At 39.4% G+C, this 15,463-nt stretch overlaps 2 protein-coding genes across 2 annotated transcripts in view; one reads left to right on the top strand and one right to left on the bottom strand.

Annotated features, from left to right (window-relative positions):
- LOC124112668 (trafficking protein particle complex subunit 14-like) overlaps window positions 1-751 on the top strand; it is a 37,905-nt gene extending 37,154 nt beyond the window's left edge. The window contains exon 13 of the mRNA XM_048390912.1: window positions 267-751. Coding sequence (XP_048246869.1) covers window positions 267-402 — 136 coding nt within the window. The 3' untranslated portion in view covers window positions 403-751. The remainder of the gene's footprint in view (window positions 1-266) is intronic.
- Window positions 752-8,533: 7,782 nt separating this feature from the next.
- LOC124112669 overlaps window positions 8,534-15,463 on the bottom strand; it is a 206,278-nt gene continuing 199,348 nt past the window's right edge. Inside the window, exons 12-18 of the mRNA XM_048391096.1 lie at window positions 14,314-15,396; window positions 13,295-13,347; window positions 12,986-13,037; window positions 12,642-12,784; window positions 12,427-12,484; window positions 11,743-11,799; window positions 8,534-9,315 (exon numbers count right to left, since the gene is read on the bottom strand). Of these exons, the coding sequence (XP_048247053.1) occupies window positions 8,633-9,315; window positions 11,743-11,799; window positions 12,427-12,484; window positions 12,642-12,784; window positions 12,986-13,037; window positions 13,295-13,347; window positions 14,314-15,396 (2,129 nt within the window). The 3' untranslated portion in view covers window positions 8,534-8,632. The remainder of the gene's footprint in view (window positions 9,316-11,742; window positions 11,800-12,426; window positions 12,485-12,641; window positions 12,785-12,985; window positions 13,038-13,294; window positions 13,348-14,313; window positions 15,397-15,463) is intronic.

Below are 15,463 nucleotides of genomic sequence, written 5' to 3'. Positions count from 1 at the left end.
ATATCTTTGGAAGAAAATTAATATGTAGCAGATGTGATACTAGAGCAGTTTGATCATTTTGTCCTTTCGTTGTTTTTGATGTCACTAATTAATCATTTGGCCTGTCATTTTAGTTATAACTATCTTTGGTATGAAACTTTTACCAAAAGAGGAATATCCTAAATATAATAGATTTGATCCTAGAGTAATTTGAGGATTTTGTCCTTTCAATGTTTTTGATGTCGCTGTACCATGTTTTTTATAAAGCCATGTCAAATTACTTTCAGATTCAAGACAATCAAACGGTCATCAGCGGTCCCTCCCCCGCGTCCCCCCCCTCCTCGTCTGTTGACGCAGATTGAAAGAGATGTCACAAATCCTGCAAATTTCCTCAAGAAAAATTTTGAGATCTACGTTCCGTAACTTGGCGCTGTTGTCTGAAGTCCGAAGGTGTTGGACGACACTGAAAGGAAGACAATATACATCTTCCAGAGGCAAGGGAGTATACTAACTGTAAAAGTCCAGTTTCAACCCTTGATAAACTATGCTGCAAATATGGAGTTATATTTTGGCTGGACATTTTGTAAGCAACATGGATTTCAATGTGCATTTTTCTGTCGACTGTAGAATTTGCAACAGATGGGTACGCCAGATATTTTCAAAATCTTTTCAGGTTTTTTTTATCAAGTTGTCACATGATTTGATGCACTTTGCGAGGAAAGACCTGTTTTATTACAATATAGATCTTGATCATCGATCAGATCGTCTTGACTGGGCGTTGCTATTTTGTTTGAAGCAAATGCAAGTGATATGAGAGATGGAATCTGATTAGCCAGTTGTAGGGGCATAGAAGGGACATAACCCATAATAGCCACTGGTGGCGCTACGATCGAGCCCAGAAATTGATGGACACTGATCGTTTACACTCAGATAACTCCCTTGCCTAAGGAAGATGGACAGTGTATGAATCCCCATAAATGGCAAGCCAGCATAATACAGGGTCAGACAAGATGGCATTCTGTGTGTACTGGCATTACTGACGGGCTTTTAGACCCGAAAAGTCCTGATTTTGTATCTGTCCATTATCCAAAATGAATTGCAGTTAATTCATAAATAGTTATATTCATTTTTGAAATGAGTTTATTACTTATAGTAATTACTAATATACAAGTGCTAAGTATAATATCTAGGTACTTTTTTTTCAAATTAGTCACATGACTGAAAGACAGACTGATAAGATTTGTTTGTAACTTTAGACATTACACAATTAGCATCCTCTATTTGTTTCTGTTTCGAAATAGGGTTAATGTTGTATGTACTTTTATTGGCATACTGCTCTAGGATAGACTGAACACGGAGCAAACATTACAATGATGTTATCAAAATCAAAATCGAAAACTGGAACAAAAAATGATTTTAATGTTTGTATGAAGACAACTATGTTTATCAGTAGTTATTGTGAATTTGCTGTTTGTTGTCCAATGGAGATTACAGAGAATGTTTTGATGTACTTGTCAGTATTGTTTAAAGGATCTGGTTTTTTTCAAGAGACAAATGTGCAATCCATTCCTTCTATTATACATTCTATCTGATTTATGATAAACAATCATAATGTTGTTTATGTGATATTTATTTGAAGATATTGTGATAGGCTGGTTGTGAGTATGTGTTGTCAATGTTGTAGCGGAACTATTTATTACAAAGAAGAATGTGTTTAGCAAAGCAGTTGTTAATTGCTGTTCGTCATCTGTATTATTTATGGTGATTGTGTAATAGTATGATGTCATTTACACATCGAAATGTGTTGTGTAACTGGAGACTTTTTGTTTCTGTGTCTGTTTTTGCGTGTAGGCATTCATGGAACATTGTATACCTGGGAAGATCCTCTAGCAGAGCTACAGAAAAGCTGCGCATTGAAATACCCCCAAAACTATTCAAAACCCAATTACTTTCAATTAACTTGTGTACAGAAACACATGCATTAAACGAAAAACTCAATTGTTTGAAAACAACACGCGTAAATACCCAATTAATCTTTTTCAACATGAACACAATTATAAGCTAATTTACTTTCCAAGTCAAGCCTATATTTAGAACTGTTGTATACATCTTAAGCATTATTTCATTTTTTTGAAAAATCTGAAAATGCTTACTCATTTTGGGAAAAAAAATCAATAGAGTGATGAATAGATGAGTGAAAAAATATTGGTAACCCAAATAAACATTTATTAACCCAATTAAAACAGAAACGTTTGAGTAAACACTCAATTGTCAAAAGGTTGTCTGGAGCTCTGTCTAGATACCGTATTCGCCATATAAAGCACCCAGTGCAATAAGTGCCACCGCGTGGGGATTCCGGGTCAGAATAGGTTCCCAGCAACCTGTTCTGGTCATGATGTGACCCCATCATTGTGTCAATTGTTAACTTTATTTACAGTGAATATGGTACTGTGTATTGACTCTTGATAGAAAATAAAATGAAAGGGTTGTTCGTAAATTCAAAAGCAAGCGAGTAATCTGTAACCAAAATGATTAAGTCATATACCAGAATTATCGCCAACATGACATTAAAGTTTACCTCACTCACCCCGAGCTGAATTTCTTAGATGTTGGTAAAGAACATATATTTTTATGGTAAGAATTTCATCTTTGATATCCGTCTTTGATTTTTTGCGAGATGTTTGAAACATCTTTTTTATGCCATTTTAGCCATACTTGTTTACTGGGTCATGACATCATGGTCACAAGTCCATAGTTGGTTGTGACAGCGAGAAGCAATCGCCTTGTCAGTCATATGAAAATATCTATATACTTTTGGAAGACAGTTGTCTATAGCTCTGAAATCTGCCACTTCCAGCAGGCTACATAAGGGATATTTATACTTTGTCTTCTGTATTCTGCAGCATTGTTCTTGTGTTGTTCTGATATTGTTCTTGTATTGTTATTATCTGTGGATAACATGTTTGTGTTGGTGATATTTGTGTGATCTTGTTTTGAATCTCTTTTAGAGCTTGTGCAATATATTGAGTTTTTTTAGAAAAGTATTATTTACAAATAATCATTCCTTCATCAACTATGCTGTAATGCATATACATTGTTTTGTTTAAAGGGTATATCTGTGACATCATGCTGCATCCCAGGGATATGTTTAATCGCATCAAAATCAGATATTTTATTCCAATACGATACGACCTGCTTAATGAGATGAAGCTTCCATGGCACAAGCGAACTACAGGGAGTATCGTCATACCATATCAACAATATGATGCCGAGGCCTTTATAATGTGTATTTGGAACTGTCCGTTTAAGTTCATTACATGTTACAGGAATCAGATATGATGCTCTGAATGCAACGCACACTTGTAACAAGAATTTAAAAGCCTTAACGCTGGTTAGCTGATAAGAATTTTCACTGATGTGATCCCCCATTGAGAGGTTGATAGATCTTCACACAGGTATTGCATTGAAGTAAAAGATCAGATTTAATGAGATTGATGGTGTCTTGTGAATTAAGTTATTTCCAACAATTTACGCTTTTACTGGTTACTCAAGTATTAATACTTGCCATAGACCTATATACAGTATTGATGAATCAATACAGATATGATGGCATAAACTAAAACAGAATCTCATCTCTGTTTCAGTATTGTTCAGTAAATATATAATTTTGCATGTCTACTCATGCTTCCATTCTGATTTAGTTTTTGCTTTTGGGGGGATGGATGGCCTCATGGTTGAAGATGCCACACAGGACGTGTTTGAGGTTTAAGGTGAGCGGGACCCAAAAGTTGCCCCAACTCACTGTGGAGAGTTGTGGCCCTTGTTCTTGCAAGTATCTGCTCATTGAGGGTTTGAATCTCAGAATCACACCAGTTATTGGTCTTGATCTGTCGGCGCCATACCTCTGCGTGGGGCTTTTGTTTGTCTTTTACCTGTGTCACTTTACGACTGAGATGATGAACGTGCCGTGTTCTCACTGTAGAGCTAGGTTACCCTGCTAAATTGAATTTGAAAACATAGGTGCACCGTGAGATTTCAAATGTTAAGTTACATCTGCAGGAAATGAAGCCTTATATTAAAAACATGGTATGTTTTTCTCAGTTCTTTAATGAAACACTTGAAGGTGAACTCTTTGGTGTGAGTGAAGATATTGAGTGGCGTGGCATTTGTTGAGTTCAATAATTTGATTGGCTTTGACATCTGAATCAAGGATACACTCTTGTTGGCCAAAACATGTATTATAGCAACCATAAATCTGCATTTTGTAACTCATTATGATTATGATAATTTCAAAATGGCTATCGACAATGACCCAGGAAGAAATGATCAGCTTACGCAGTGATGCGTCCGTCAAGTTGTCTGTTTCAATCATAGGTAGTTATTGTGATTTGACACCTGTGATTGAGCAGTCAAAATTGCGTATTTTCCAAATTCAGGGTATTTCCATGCAGTCTGATAAAGGGGGCAATAGATGTGGTGGGAGCACGACAGTGCATCGTGAGCTGGGATGACAGGAAGGAACGTGCTCTGTGTTGTAGACATCCCATCATGGTGGGAGCACGACAGTGCATCGTGAGCTGGGATGACATGAAGGTACCTGTGCTCTGTGTTGTAGACATCCCATCATGGTGGGAGCACGACAGTGCATCGTGAGCTGGGATGACAGGAAGGTACCTGTGCTCTGTGTTGTAGACATCCCATCATGGTGGGAGCACGTCAGTGCATCGTGAGCTGGGATGACATGAAGGTACCTGTGCTCTGTGTTGTAGACATCCCATCATGGTGGGAGCACGACAGTGCATCGTGAGCTGGGATGACAGGAAGGTACATGTGCTCTGTGTTGTAGACATCCCATCATGGTGGGAGCACGTCAGTGCATCGTGAGCTGGGATGACATGAAGGTACCTGTGCTCTGTGTTGTAGACATCCCATCATGGTGGGAGCACGTCAGTGCATCGTGAGCTGGGATGACAGGAAGGTACCTGTGCTCTGTGTTGTAGACATCCCATCATGGTGGGAGCACGTCAGTGCATCGTGAGCTGGGATGACATGAAGGAACATGTGCTCTGTGTTGTAGACATCCCATCATGGAGGGAGCACGTCAGTGCATCGTGAGCTGGGATGACATAAAGGTACCTGTGCTCTGTGTTGTAGACTTACCATCTTGTCTTGCGGTTCAATTAGGAGAAAAAGTTACTGTGTTTTGAAACTTGTTGTAGTCCAGCCGTTGAGTAGATACCTCTTATTTGGAACCTAGCACTTTAGGTTTCTTTAGGAAAAAAACAACTTCATTTAACCAACCAAAACCAAGCATTCTTCAATGTCATGGTAGAATGTCAGTCAATATAAGTTTTCTATTCATTAAATCATATACAAGGAATAGATGGCTGGAAATTCAACACACATAACGTTGATCTCAGATAGTGAGGGAGGCAGGATGGAGCCGATCATTCATTTGATGATACACTCATATATTTAACCTGTCAGTCAGTCAGCACAATGGTGTTTGTCTTTGGTAACGGCTCGTCAGACATCTCTTTATGATGTATACCAGAGACAGTAGTACATGTTACATCAAGGTTCACAAAATGACCTACAATATATATGACCTATCTCAGGTGTGGCAAAAAGAACAAATGCTCATTTTATATTTTGCTTATTCATATATTTTGCATCTGTTCGAGTATTTATTATTATGAATTCGGTTTTGCCAATATTTATTTTTGCTTATTTTTTGTACATCCTTATTGGTCCATTACTGCAAAAATAAGCTTTGGTGCAATAGTTATGTGAAAGGTGGAAATGTTTCCACAAGTTATCTCTTTTCCACATCAATAAGCAGTGATTATTATTTGTGTACATGTTCCCCATAAACTTGTTGACCAGGTGACATTATGTCATACATTATCAACACATAGGTCTGTAGTTGGACAGTTTTATGGAATGTTTTAAGGCCCACTGAGATCATATTCCTATTTTCCATATTGTGGTCTTTAGAACTGTAATGAGAAAATCCTTGAGGTTCTTTGAGCATCTGATATGTGAATGAGTAAGTGAGTATGGTTTTCACGGCTTTTAGCAATATTCGAGCAATATCACGGCGGGGACACCATAAATGGGCTTCACACATTGTACCCATGTCGGGAATCGAACCCGGGTCTTCAGTGTGACGAGCGAACGCTTTAACCACTAGGCTACCCGACCGCCCCGCATCTGACAGGTAATGGCGTTTGGGGGATCTATCTGGACCAGCTCAGGGGCCCAATGTGAATATCAAAGTGTTTCAGTATTAGTTTAACTGTTCTGGCTTTGAGGAGGTGAATTGCACTTCACTGATAAGAGGACCAATAAACGGCACTTTATGCTTAGTTTCATATTTTAAAATTTCATGCTTCTCTAGATTTTGGAAAAAAAATATAACTATAAAATCCCATTTTTCAATATTACCCATTTTTCAACATCAATTTGAATACCAGCTTTGGAATCCTAGATAAATCCCTGGATTATTTGGATGAAGATGGACCCCACAGAAAGAAAATTGAAAGAGAACGTATTTATTGTGGGTTTATGTCCTGCTATAAGGGTAACGCTATTTTTCAGGGCATTATCATTTGTAGAAGCCCGAGGTTTTCCATTAACTGCCCGACGAAGGAGGGCAGTTGAAAAGACCAAGGGCTTCTGCAAATGATAATGCCCTGAAAAAGAGCTTTACCGTTATTATAGCTAAAATGGATGGAATTTGTTATCAAATAAAAAGAAACAACAACATCGGTTTTGAAACATTTACTGCAATCAACACGAATATCACTGACCACATTTTACAAATATGGAAACGTCATAGAACAAACTAGATGACGTCACTATAATACGTGACGTCATTTTCTCTACCCTATGACGTCACCTAACAACGGGCTTGATAATGGCCCGTCGTCAAGCAATATGAGGGCATTATCAAGTTACAGTGGCCCGCTCATTTCTGATAACGTGCGGGCGGTTTAATGATAATTCTATCCATTTTAGCTATAAATGTTTATAGTTTTTGCTTGTACTTGTATGTTTAACTAAACCTCAGTGTTGAGATCACTTGGTGGATGTGGTTGTGATACATCTCAGTACATTTGTGTTAGTACATGACATAGTACAAGTCTTGGTTAAAACTTGTCACATGTAAGTGTTATTGCTCGGATATTCCCAGAGGAGTGTTCTAGCATATGTAAAAAACATTATTTATCAAGTATGTTTCATTTATTACTTAAGATGTAGTGTGAACTTTTGTGTTACCATGGGAACAATCATCGTAAGATTAAAGTTTTATGTGACAATAATCAGTTTCAGTGTTCTGTTTTGAGATCGCCAGTCACCCCTCTGGGAAGTCTTAGGCCATATCGGTGTACACAGATGGTACAAGTATATTACACGGGATTTTCACAAAGAAGGCATGACCACATATGCAAGAAATAGAAAAGATGAAAAAAGTGTTGCAACATTGAAATATTTGAATCTGTATTCCAGATTAACATTTTGTGGCATCCAGTGTACTTCACTGCAGCATCCGGAATAGCACAAAAAGGAATTGGCATCTGGCACATGAAATGGGGTTTGGCACCCTCTGTTTACATCAATGAGAGGGACCGAAAGAACTGCAAGATTGTTTTTCACCTTTTGAGACAGAGCTGTTACTCATTGTGAAGAGTTGCCTCCCTTAGCTGTGCCAGGATTGGAGGATAGTAGGTTAAGATCTCAGATTTGTCCTGATTATGATCTTTAGTTTGTCAGCACCATACTCATGTTCCGACCAGACAGCTGTGATGTACCTGAAATACTGTTGAAAGCAGCATTAAATCCAACTCACTGGCCAAACGTAACCTATTCATAAACACCAAACACCAAACACATGCCTTCATCCAGAACAGAATAGATCCTCCGTGCATCATACTTGGGATAGTAGTCAACTGACTGGAACATGTTGCGCCTAGACAATGGAATTAATTATCTGTGTTGTCTCGCTATATGTTTTCAGCAAATGGTGGGTTGATCGTTATCGTATTAGATATTCGGAGTGTAATGGTCTGCCTGTGCTAGTGGTTTAGTGGTAGAGTGTCTGCCCGGAGACAGAAGTGTAATCGAGTGAGTGAGATGGGTTTAACGCCGCTTTTAACAGTATTCCACTTATATCGCGGCGTGTCAGCTTAATGTGGGAGGAAAGCCCGAATCGATGCAGGTCTCAGACGTACGCGTTTACCACTTCGGTGAAACCCAAGAGCACGGGTATGGTGCTGTTAAACCTAGAAACATAACCGGGGCGAACCGGGATTCAAACCCACAGTCATAGGTTTCTGGCGTGCCCAACTCTGCACAGCGAATCGTGGCGCCTTAGACGACTGGCCCCCCCGTGCCCCCCATAAACTGATCAGGCATTAACAATACTCATGTATGAGTAAAATGATGTAAACTGTTTCTAATACACAGCAGAAACCAGTCATGTAGGAAAACAACACATTTAGCTAACCTTGTTACATGGTCCTACACAACAAACAACACATGAACAAGTTACTTCTACGACCTCCTCTTCACTATTGTTGTATTGTATTTGACAGTTTAAGTAGATATGTCACATTTACAAGTTTACACAGTGTCATGTTCAGTTCATTCCTTAGGGCAGGGCTTCATTAATGAGTGATCTTTTTGTGTCAGTCATGACGATCTCCTCCCCGCTGATCAACTTCATGTTTACTGTGAAGCCATTTGCCGTACCAACACCAAACACAGGGAGAAGAGCCCCACGAAACTCTACATCAGCCTTTGCTAGAACAACCTCTCTGTCCAGGTCGATAAAGGCCACTCTACCCCTCCCAACATCCAGCACAACTCCATAGTGGAGGGTGGCCTGTTTGCCGGGTGTGTCAGACATTGTGTTTCTGTAGCACTTCCCCTTCTCAACCTCCTGCCACACCCCGGTACAGATACTCCCCGAGTGTCTGGTGCAGCTCCTTACACTGACACCCCAGGAGCGGCGCTGTTGATAAAAATACGTCCCACTGTCCTGGCTCTCCTCCACTACACCCATATCCAGGACAGGCGACTCATACAATGCACTCACCACACCCACCCTGGAGTGGGTTTCCCAGTATCGGGCTGTGTTGGGGGCAGGGGTGACACTAGAGGGGGATAGATCAAGTGGGATGGGGGTGGAGGTACACTTGCCAAAGGCATATATTAGCCTGCCCCTATGGAACGTGGGTTGAGTGGCGGGTCGCGAGTTGACCAGCTCATCGTCTGTAGTTACATGGCACCAGTATGTGTTGGCTCGAGGAGCGGCCAGATGGAGTTTAGGACCTGGAAATAGAGATTTTATTTGTTGTTTAGCAATTGCACTTACTACAATGAATCATTTTATTCATGAGTTTTGTTACAATGATTCCAAAAAACAGCGCTATAATTGATCGGCTGCCATTTTCATCTGCCTACGAATTTAATGATAACTGTACTCTTAATTTAAATAATAACGCTGTGATATAATTTGGATGGGTGCTCAAATTGTTTGTTATTCATTTTTGCACGCATTGATAAACAAATACACGTTATTTTAGATACCTTTTTAGGAAGTTGCATTTGACCTACTTTGCTGTGTCTAATAGACTCCCACTGCCTAATTATGTAAATGTTTCAAAGTTATTTCACGATTAAACTATCATTGTAGGGATTCTAAACTCTCATTATACATAATAGTAAAGACTGAGACAGACACAAGTATTGTTTCGTGATATCTTTATATTTGAGTGTTCAACAGACATAAACACCGAATGTGTTTAAATAATTTAATGTAATTTTAAAGTCGGTAAACCTTGTTGATTATTGATTAACCAAAATGACAATTCTTGTCAAAATTCCTCAGTAAACATGGACATTCTGTACCTTTTATTTATGAAATGTCATTCTTATTTCGGCCAAAAACACAGGTGTTATTAAGAAAGGGACGATTACTATATTATTAGAGAAAAAGGCACTTACACATGTTTCACATTAACAACATCTCACCACCCAAGAAATCACCATCAAAGTCAAATGTATATTTGTTTTTGTACATTGAGTGAGTGAGTGAGTGAGTGAGTTAGTATGGTTTTACACCGCATTTAGCAATATTCCAACAATATCAGGCGGGTGACACCAGAAATGGGTTTCACACATTGTACCCATGTCGGGAATCGAACACGGGTCTTCGGCGTGACGAGGGAATAATATGTACATAGTTAGTGTGATTCACATGAGTGAATATTGTAAATACACCACTTTTAGCAATATTCCAGCAATATCACGGCGAAGGTCTTCAGAAATCGAATTCACATACACATTGCACACATGTGGGGAATCGAACCCTCATCTTTGACATGATGATAACTCTCCGCTATATGTGGTGGTAGACTAAAAAATAATAAACGAAATTAAAACAAACACACACAAGGAGTAAACGCAAATTGGCCCGCACAGGCCTGGTCAAGACAAACCAGATACCCTGTGATAGAAGTTCAGAGGAATTTACCAAATATGACAAACTAATTGTCAAAGGATGCGCGATGCTGTTTCCTACTATGACCTCTATAGGGAGTGTTGACACATCCCCACACACTGACATTCACCTGACTAGATAGGTTGGTCATGCTTGGTGACTTGGTTGACAGCGTAGCGTCGTACTCCGACAGCGTGGGTCATTGTTCATGATACTGATCACTGAATTGTCTTGGCAGGACCCGATTGTTTACAGGCCGCATTCGTATGGGAGGAGTATTGTTGGGTGCGGCGTTAGGATAAACACAAAAACATGTAATTCTTGAAAAAATTGCCGGTGCCACTGGTAGAGCAGGGTGTCAATTTTCGCGGAAACCTGGTGTCATCAACTAATTTTCAGTGATTCGGTCACATACTTTTTCATCACTATCTTGCCTGTACTGCCAAATATAATATGTTTCAGTAGATAATCAAGACTGAATATTCTCATAACGATTTGAATTGTATGCTTGGAGCCTATTTCTTTAAGCGAGTAAGTGAATATGGTTTTACACCACTTTGAAGTATTCCAGCAATAACACAGTGAACCTGCATGGACACCTGACACACAATGTGGGTGAACCTGATTGCAGTTTTCGCTCAGCCGATATAAACAATATTTGTTTCCAGCACATTGTCTTTTCATCATACACCATTGATTTGTGCTACCTGTCAATGTTTTCTTGTGTTTCACACAGCCCACCTTCTGCCGAACTACACTACAGCTTTCTACCGTTCTGGAAGATGCTCCCACAGAAAACATACATGTATGAGAACACCCATGCGATTGCAAAACTGGAAAATACAACTGCTGGAGTGGTAGTGGAGTAGCCTTGTTTTTAAAGGGTTACCTTGATCACGCCGGGTTCGACTCCCAACAAGGGTCGAATGTGTGAAGCCCATTCAGTGTATTCCCAGCCATGATTTATCGTTTATCCCTCACTACAACTGCTGGATGTACTTGTTTTGATCCCTTTAGTATTAATCTTTTCATTTACATTTACATGTTCCGTTTACGTCATGGACGTCTGGTCATTATAAAGTCGCATCCAGCACACCGGTGATTGCTAACATGTACTACGATCAACGCCGGTGACACACGATGGTAATACAGGTAATACATTGTAAGCAACTGACTTTTTAAGTGGTTTTGTATGCTAGAAACTATTGCTTAACCTAATTGCCTAATAAACATGAACTACGATAAAAAATAGTTACAGGTGATGAATATGACACTTCTGTTCTTGCTGATGATGTGAATTGCACCTGAGTACCCTGCAAAATATAGTTTTCATTGTAATACATGATTTTGGCACATTTGTCTCTGAATACTATTCTCACAGATGATCATGACAAGCATAGTAAAGTGCGAGTGAGTCTTACACTGTTGTTGAAAAGAGCAAACATGCATATGGTTCTTTGAAGCCAAAACCATGAATCTAGGTTCTGGTCCAATCTAGGATTTGAATCCATGATACTAAGTTCACAGGATCATGGCACGATTAAGGGGTGCAAATGTACACAAACAAATGTTGACATGGGCAGCACAGGCCCCAATACAAGTGAAGCTAGTTAACTCATTTTGCCTTTTATTGTGCAGTGAACTACATTAACTGAATATTATCCAAACGAAGGAGGTCATGCATTTCCGAGGCCTCGCCGTATCATTACATGTCATCTTTTAAAATAGCAAGGACGTTTGATGTAACCAGTTGTCGTATGTGGCGTACAGTATCGCTCACTAAACAGGTGGAACTGTTTGCTATACATAACTGCTATGAGTCATGCATCCTTTACCTCGAAGTCTAGTAAACTGGTGACATCTTACAACTTGACAGTAACTATGACATTCGAGATATAGTTTTGACTAAATAACTAAATCCCATATCGTGTTGTACATACCTCTCAAGTATAAACCACGTGTAGGCGACTCAGAAAGGATGGATGCTCCGAGTATGAACTGAAAACATATTATTAATAAGCTTGACACATTATGTAAGTTCTATGTATAAATCTAAATACGTTTCTTGGCTAGACAATTTTGAATGATTTCCTTTTCTTCTATACTTCGCAGTTTACATTTTGATGGGGTGGGGGTTGTTTGTCATTTAACGTACACGTGTGACAACTTCATAAACTTCCTGTGATGTCAGCTGTTGAGGTCGGAGATCCTGTGGTGTCAGCTGTTCAGGTCGGAGTCCCTGTGATGTCAGCTGTTCAGGTCGGAGTCCCTGTGATCCATCTCCACTTGTAGCAGAACCTGTTGGTAGATAAATGTATTGGATTTCAAAAATTAATCTAACTAAAGTCTCATTATTTTACTGCTTTTATATAAACAAAAATGAGTCTTTAATTAATGCACTGAATACATTGGTATACTCTATTAAATTATGAAGGTTAATGTAGTTCATTTGGTATTTAATCTGCTTTTCCTGACCTACACCCAGGTGTTATATTGTACCTGTGATGCGACGGATCATCTCCCCAAGCCGATGCCACCGCCCTTCATGTACCTGAAACAACATCGCTGACACCATAGAGATCAGAGCATAACCTTTGGCTCACACAACAGCTATGTTTCATATCATCCACATATATTATTTATTTATCGACTGCATGTAACATTTAGCTATGTGGGTGTTATGAACGATGTGCAGCTTCATGTTGATTAACATATGTTTTACTCACAATTTGAGCCATGTATGTACTCACTGTAAAGAGCCATTGAAACCCTTTCTTAAAAAACATGTTGACAAAAGCAATACTTTACCGCGCTGGTTTCTTCTTCTTTTAATGCCAGCTGTTTATTCTGTTTATTAAGATCTGAAGAGACAATTACAAACACAGATTGATTACCTTAACAGTTTTCGTAACAGTTTTTGTAACAGTTTTCCTCTTACCCCTCGTAAATACGGACAGGAAAACAGACAGACAGAGAGACAGACATATAATATTTTCTCGTCTCACCTCAGATATAATACAAGTCAAATATAAAACTGGGCCAAGGTACATGGAATAGCAAGATACTTTTGAATCGATTAATAATGGTATTAAGGCATGCAAGATAAAATAACTTAAATTATACCCAAAACACTTAGCTGTGATATAGGATATTGTTCCTAAAGTCCACTATCAGTGTTCCAGTTTTGGCACTAAGTTTATACAATGTAGGGCATGACAAAATAAAACACAACTTCTCTGCTCTGTAATAAAAAAAATCCCATGGTTTGAAATTTTTGTAAACAGATACAGTAAACTACGGTTATAACGAACTCGAGGGGACCACTAATTTTAATGCGTTATAAGCGTGCTCGTTATAAACTTAGTATACTGTCATCCCTAAAGTCGTTATATAAAGGACAGCTTATTAACATGTGTAACTCATTTCCTACTACATTTCAACAGTGAAAACATGTTCCCTTTGCTGGTGGGTTACAATATCGACCAGTTGCAACACGGATAGGGGCGACTCCATATCGGAACAAGGAAAATGCTCTTCTACAGGATCTAGGAATGTCGTTCATGATACAGGATTCTGTTTGCAACTCACTTTTCAGTGTGTTGAAACACAGCTTGTTTCAGAGACTACAAGATACTAAGAACAGGATACGTATAACAAAAATAATTTCTTTGAAACATCTTAGAATTGTAGAGTACATTGTGATAAAAGGATATTGTAAGCACAAAGCAAAGAATTCATATAAGGAATCTGGTAAATATTTTCAGTATTTTTGACATGTATCTCCTTTTAACAGATAAATCACTTTAATTTTGAAGAAGCATTCTTACCCTGTAAAGTAGGCTGTTTATCTGGAATATGATCCAAGTCGAGACTGGAGGCAAGACCACCAAATGTGTCGATTAGTTCCATAAGGGCTTTCTGTCCTTGAAAGGAAAGAAGGACTCTCGTGTCTTGTGTGTCATCTTCTGGAAGCTTCCTCTTCAGATTTTCATCAGATTTCTTCTGTAGTACACCGGTGAGAATAATGAGCTCCTCCTGTCTTGTGGATTGAAGGGTTCTCTGGCTGTAGTCTATCGTTGATACTATTGAAGTATGGACGTCATGTAAAGTGTCCAGATTCTCTTTAACCATTTTATTTGGGGCCTGAAGGCACGCATGAATGTCCTTCATGAGTTGTCTCTGCCGGTGAAGGAACCGTACAGCAACACTTTTGAAGACTGTAGTGGCATCTTGTTCCAGCTTTCTCTGTTTATTTCCAAGTTCGTTATGGTGACTGGTGACAGTTCCCATTCTGTCTGTGACATCTTTCAGTTTAAGTCGTTGCTGCTGCACTTGCTCCTCCAGCTGACCCTTTGCTTCCACATAGGCATGATTCATGTCTTCATTCTCGTGACCCTTGTGGGCCCCTCGATCACATACAAGGCAGATTGCCTGCTTACATGTGTGGTCATACAGCTGCAACTTATTGTCAGGGTGGTCTCTGCAGTTAGGTTCTTTCAGCCACTGCTTCATAGGGATATTCTCCGCCTGGTTGATCTCACTCACTCTGTGGGTTCGATTGCGTTTTGGTGTTTTATGCAGTTTATGACAGTCGGAACAGAGCAGGTCATCACATTCGTGACAGTACATCACAGCCTTTGCATCATGATGTCCTTCAATATAGTTACATTTTTTATCTCCATCAACGTTAGCAGTATAGGCAGCTTCGTTGCGTCCGACATGATCCACTGCTGTCTGTTCCATGTTGAACTCACGGCCACAGGAGGGACACTGTATGCAATTCTGCTTGGCTTGGGTGACTTGGTGATCAATGCATGGCTTGCAGGCAGAATGAAGGCATGGAAGAAGGCAAAGCTGACTCCCATCACAACAGGACTGAGTTGTAAACTGACACATTCGCTCAGTCGAATCTGAGGAAAAACAAGTGACATGATCAGTTTAAAGCTTAAAGGAACTGATTCATTAGACATACATAAT

The sequence above is a fragment of the Haliotis rufescens genome, unplaced genomic scaffold (genome assembly GCF_023055435.1).
Source record: "Haliotis rufescens isolate VD_foot unplaced genomic scaffold, xgHalRufe1.0.p SCAF_9, whole genome shotgun sequence".
NCBI lineage: Eukaryota > Metazoa > Mollusca > Gastropoda > Lepetellida > Haliotidae > Haliotis > Haliotis rufescens.
The sequence above is the reverse complement of the archived record's forward strand: the minus strand, read 5'-3'. Positions and strand labels throughout refer to the sequence as shown.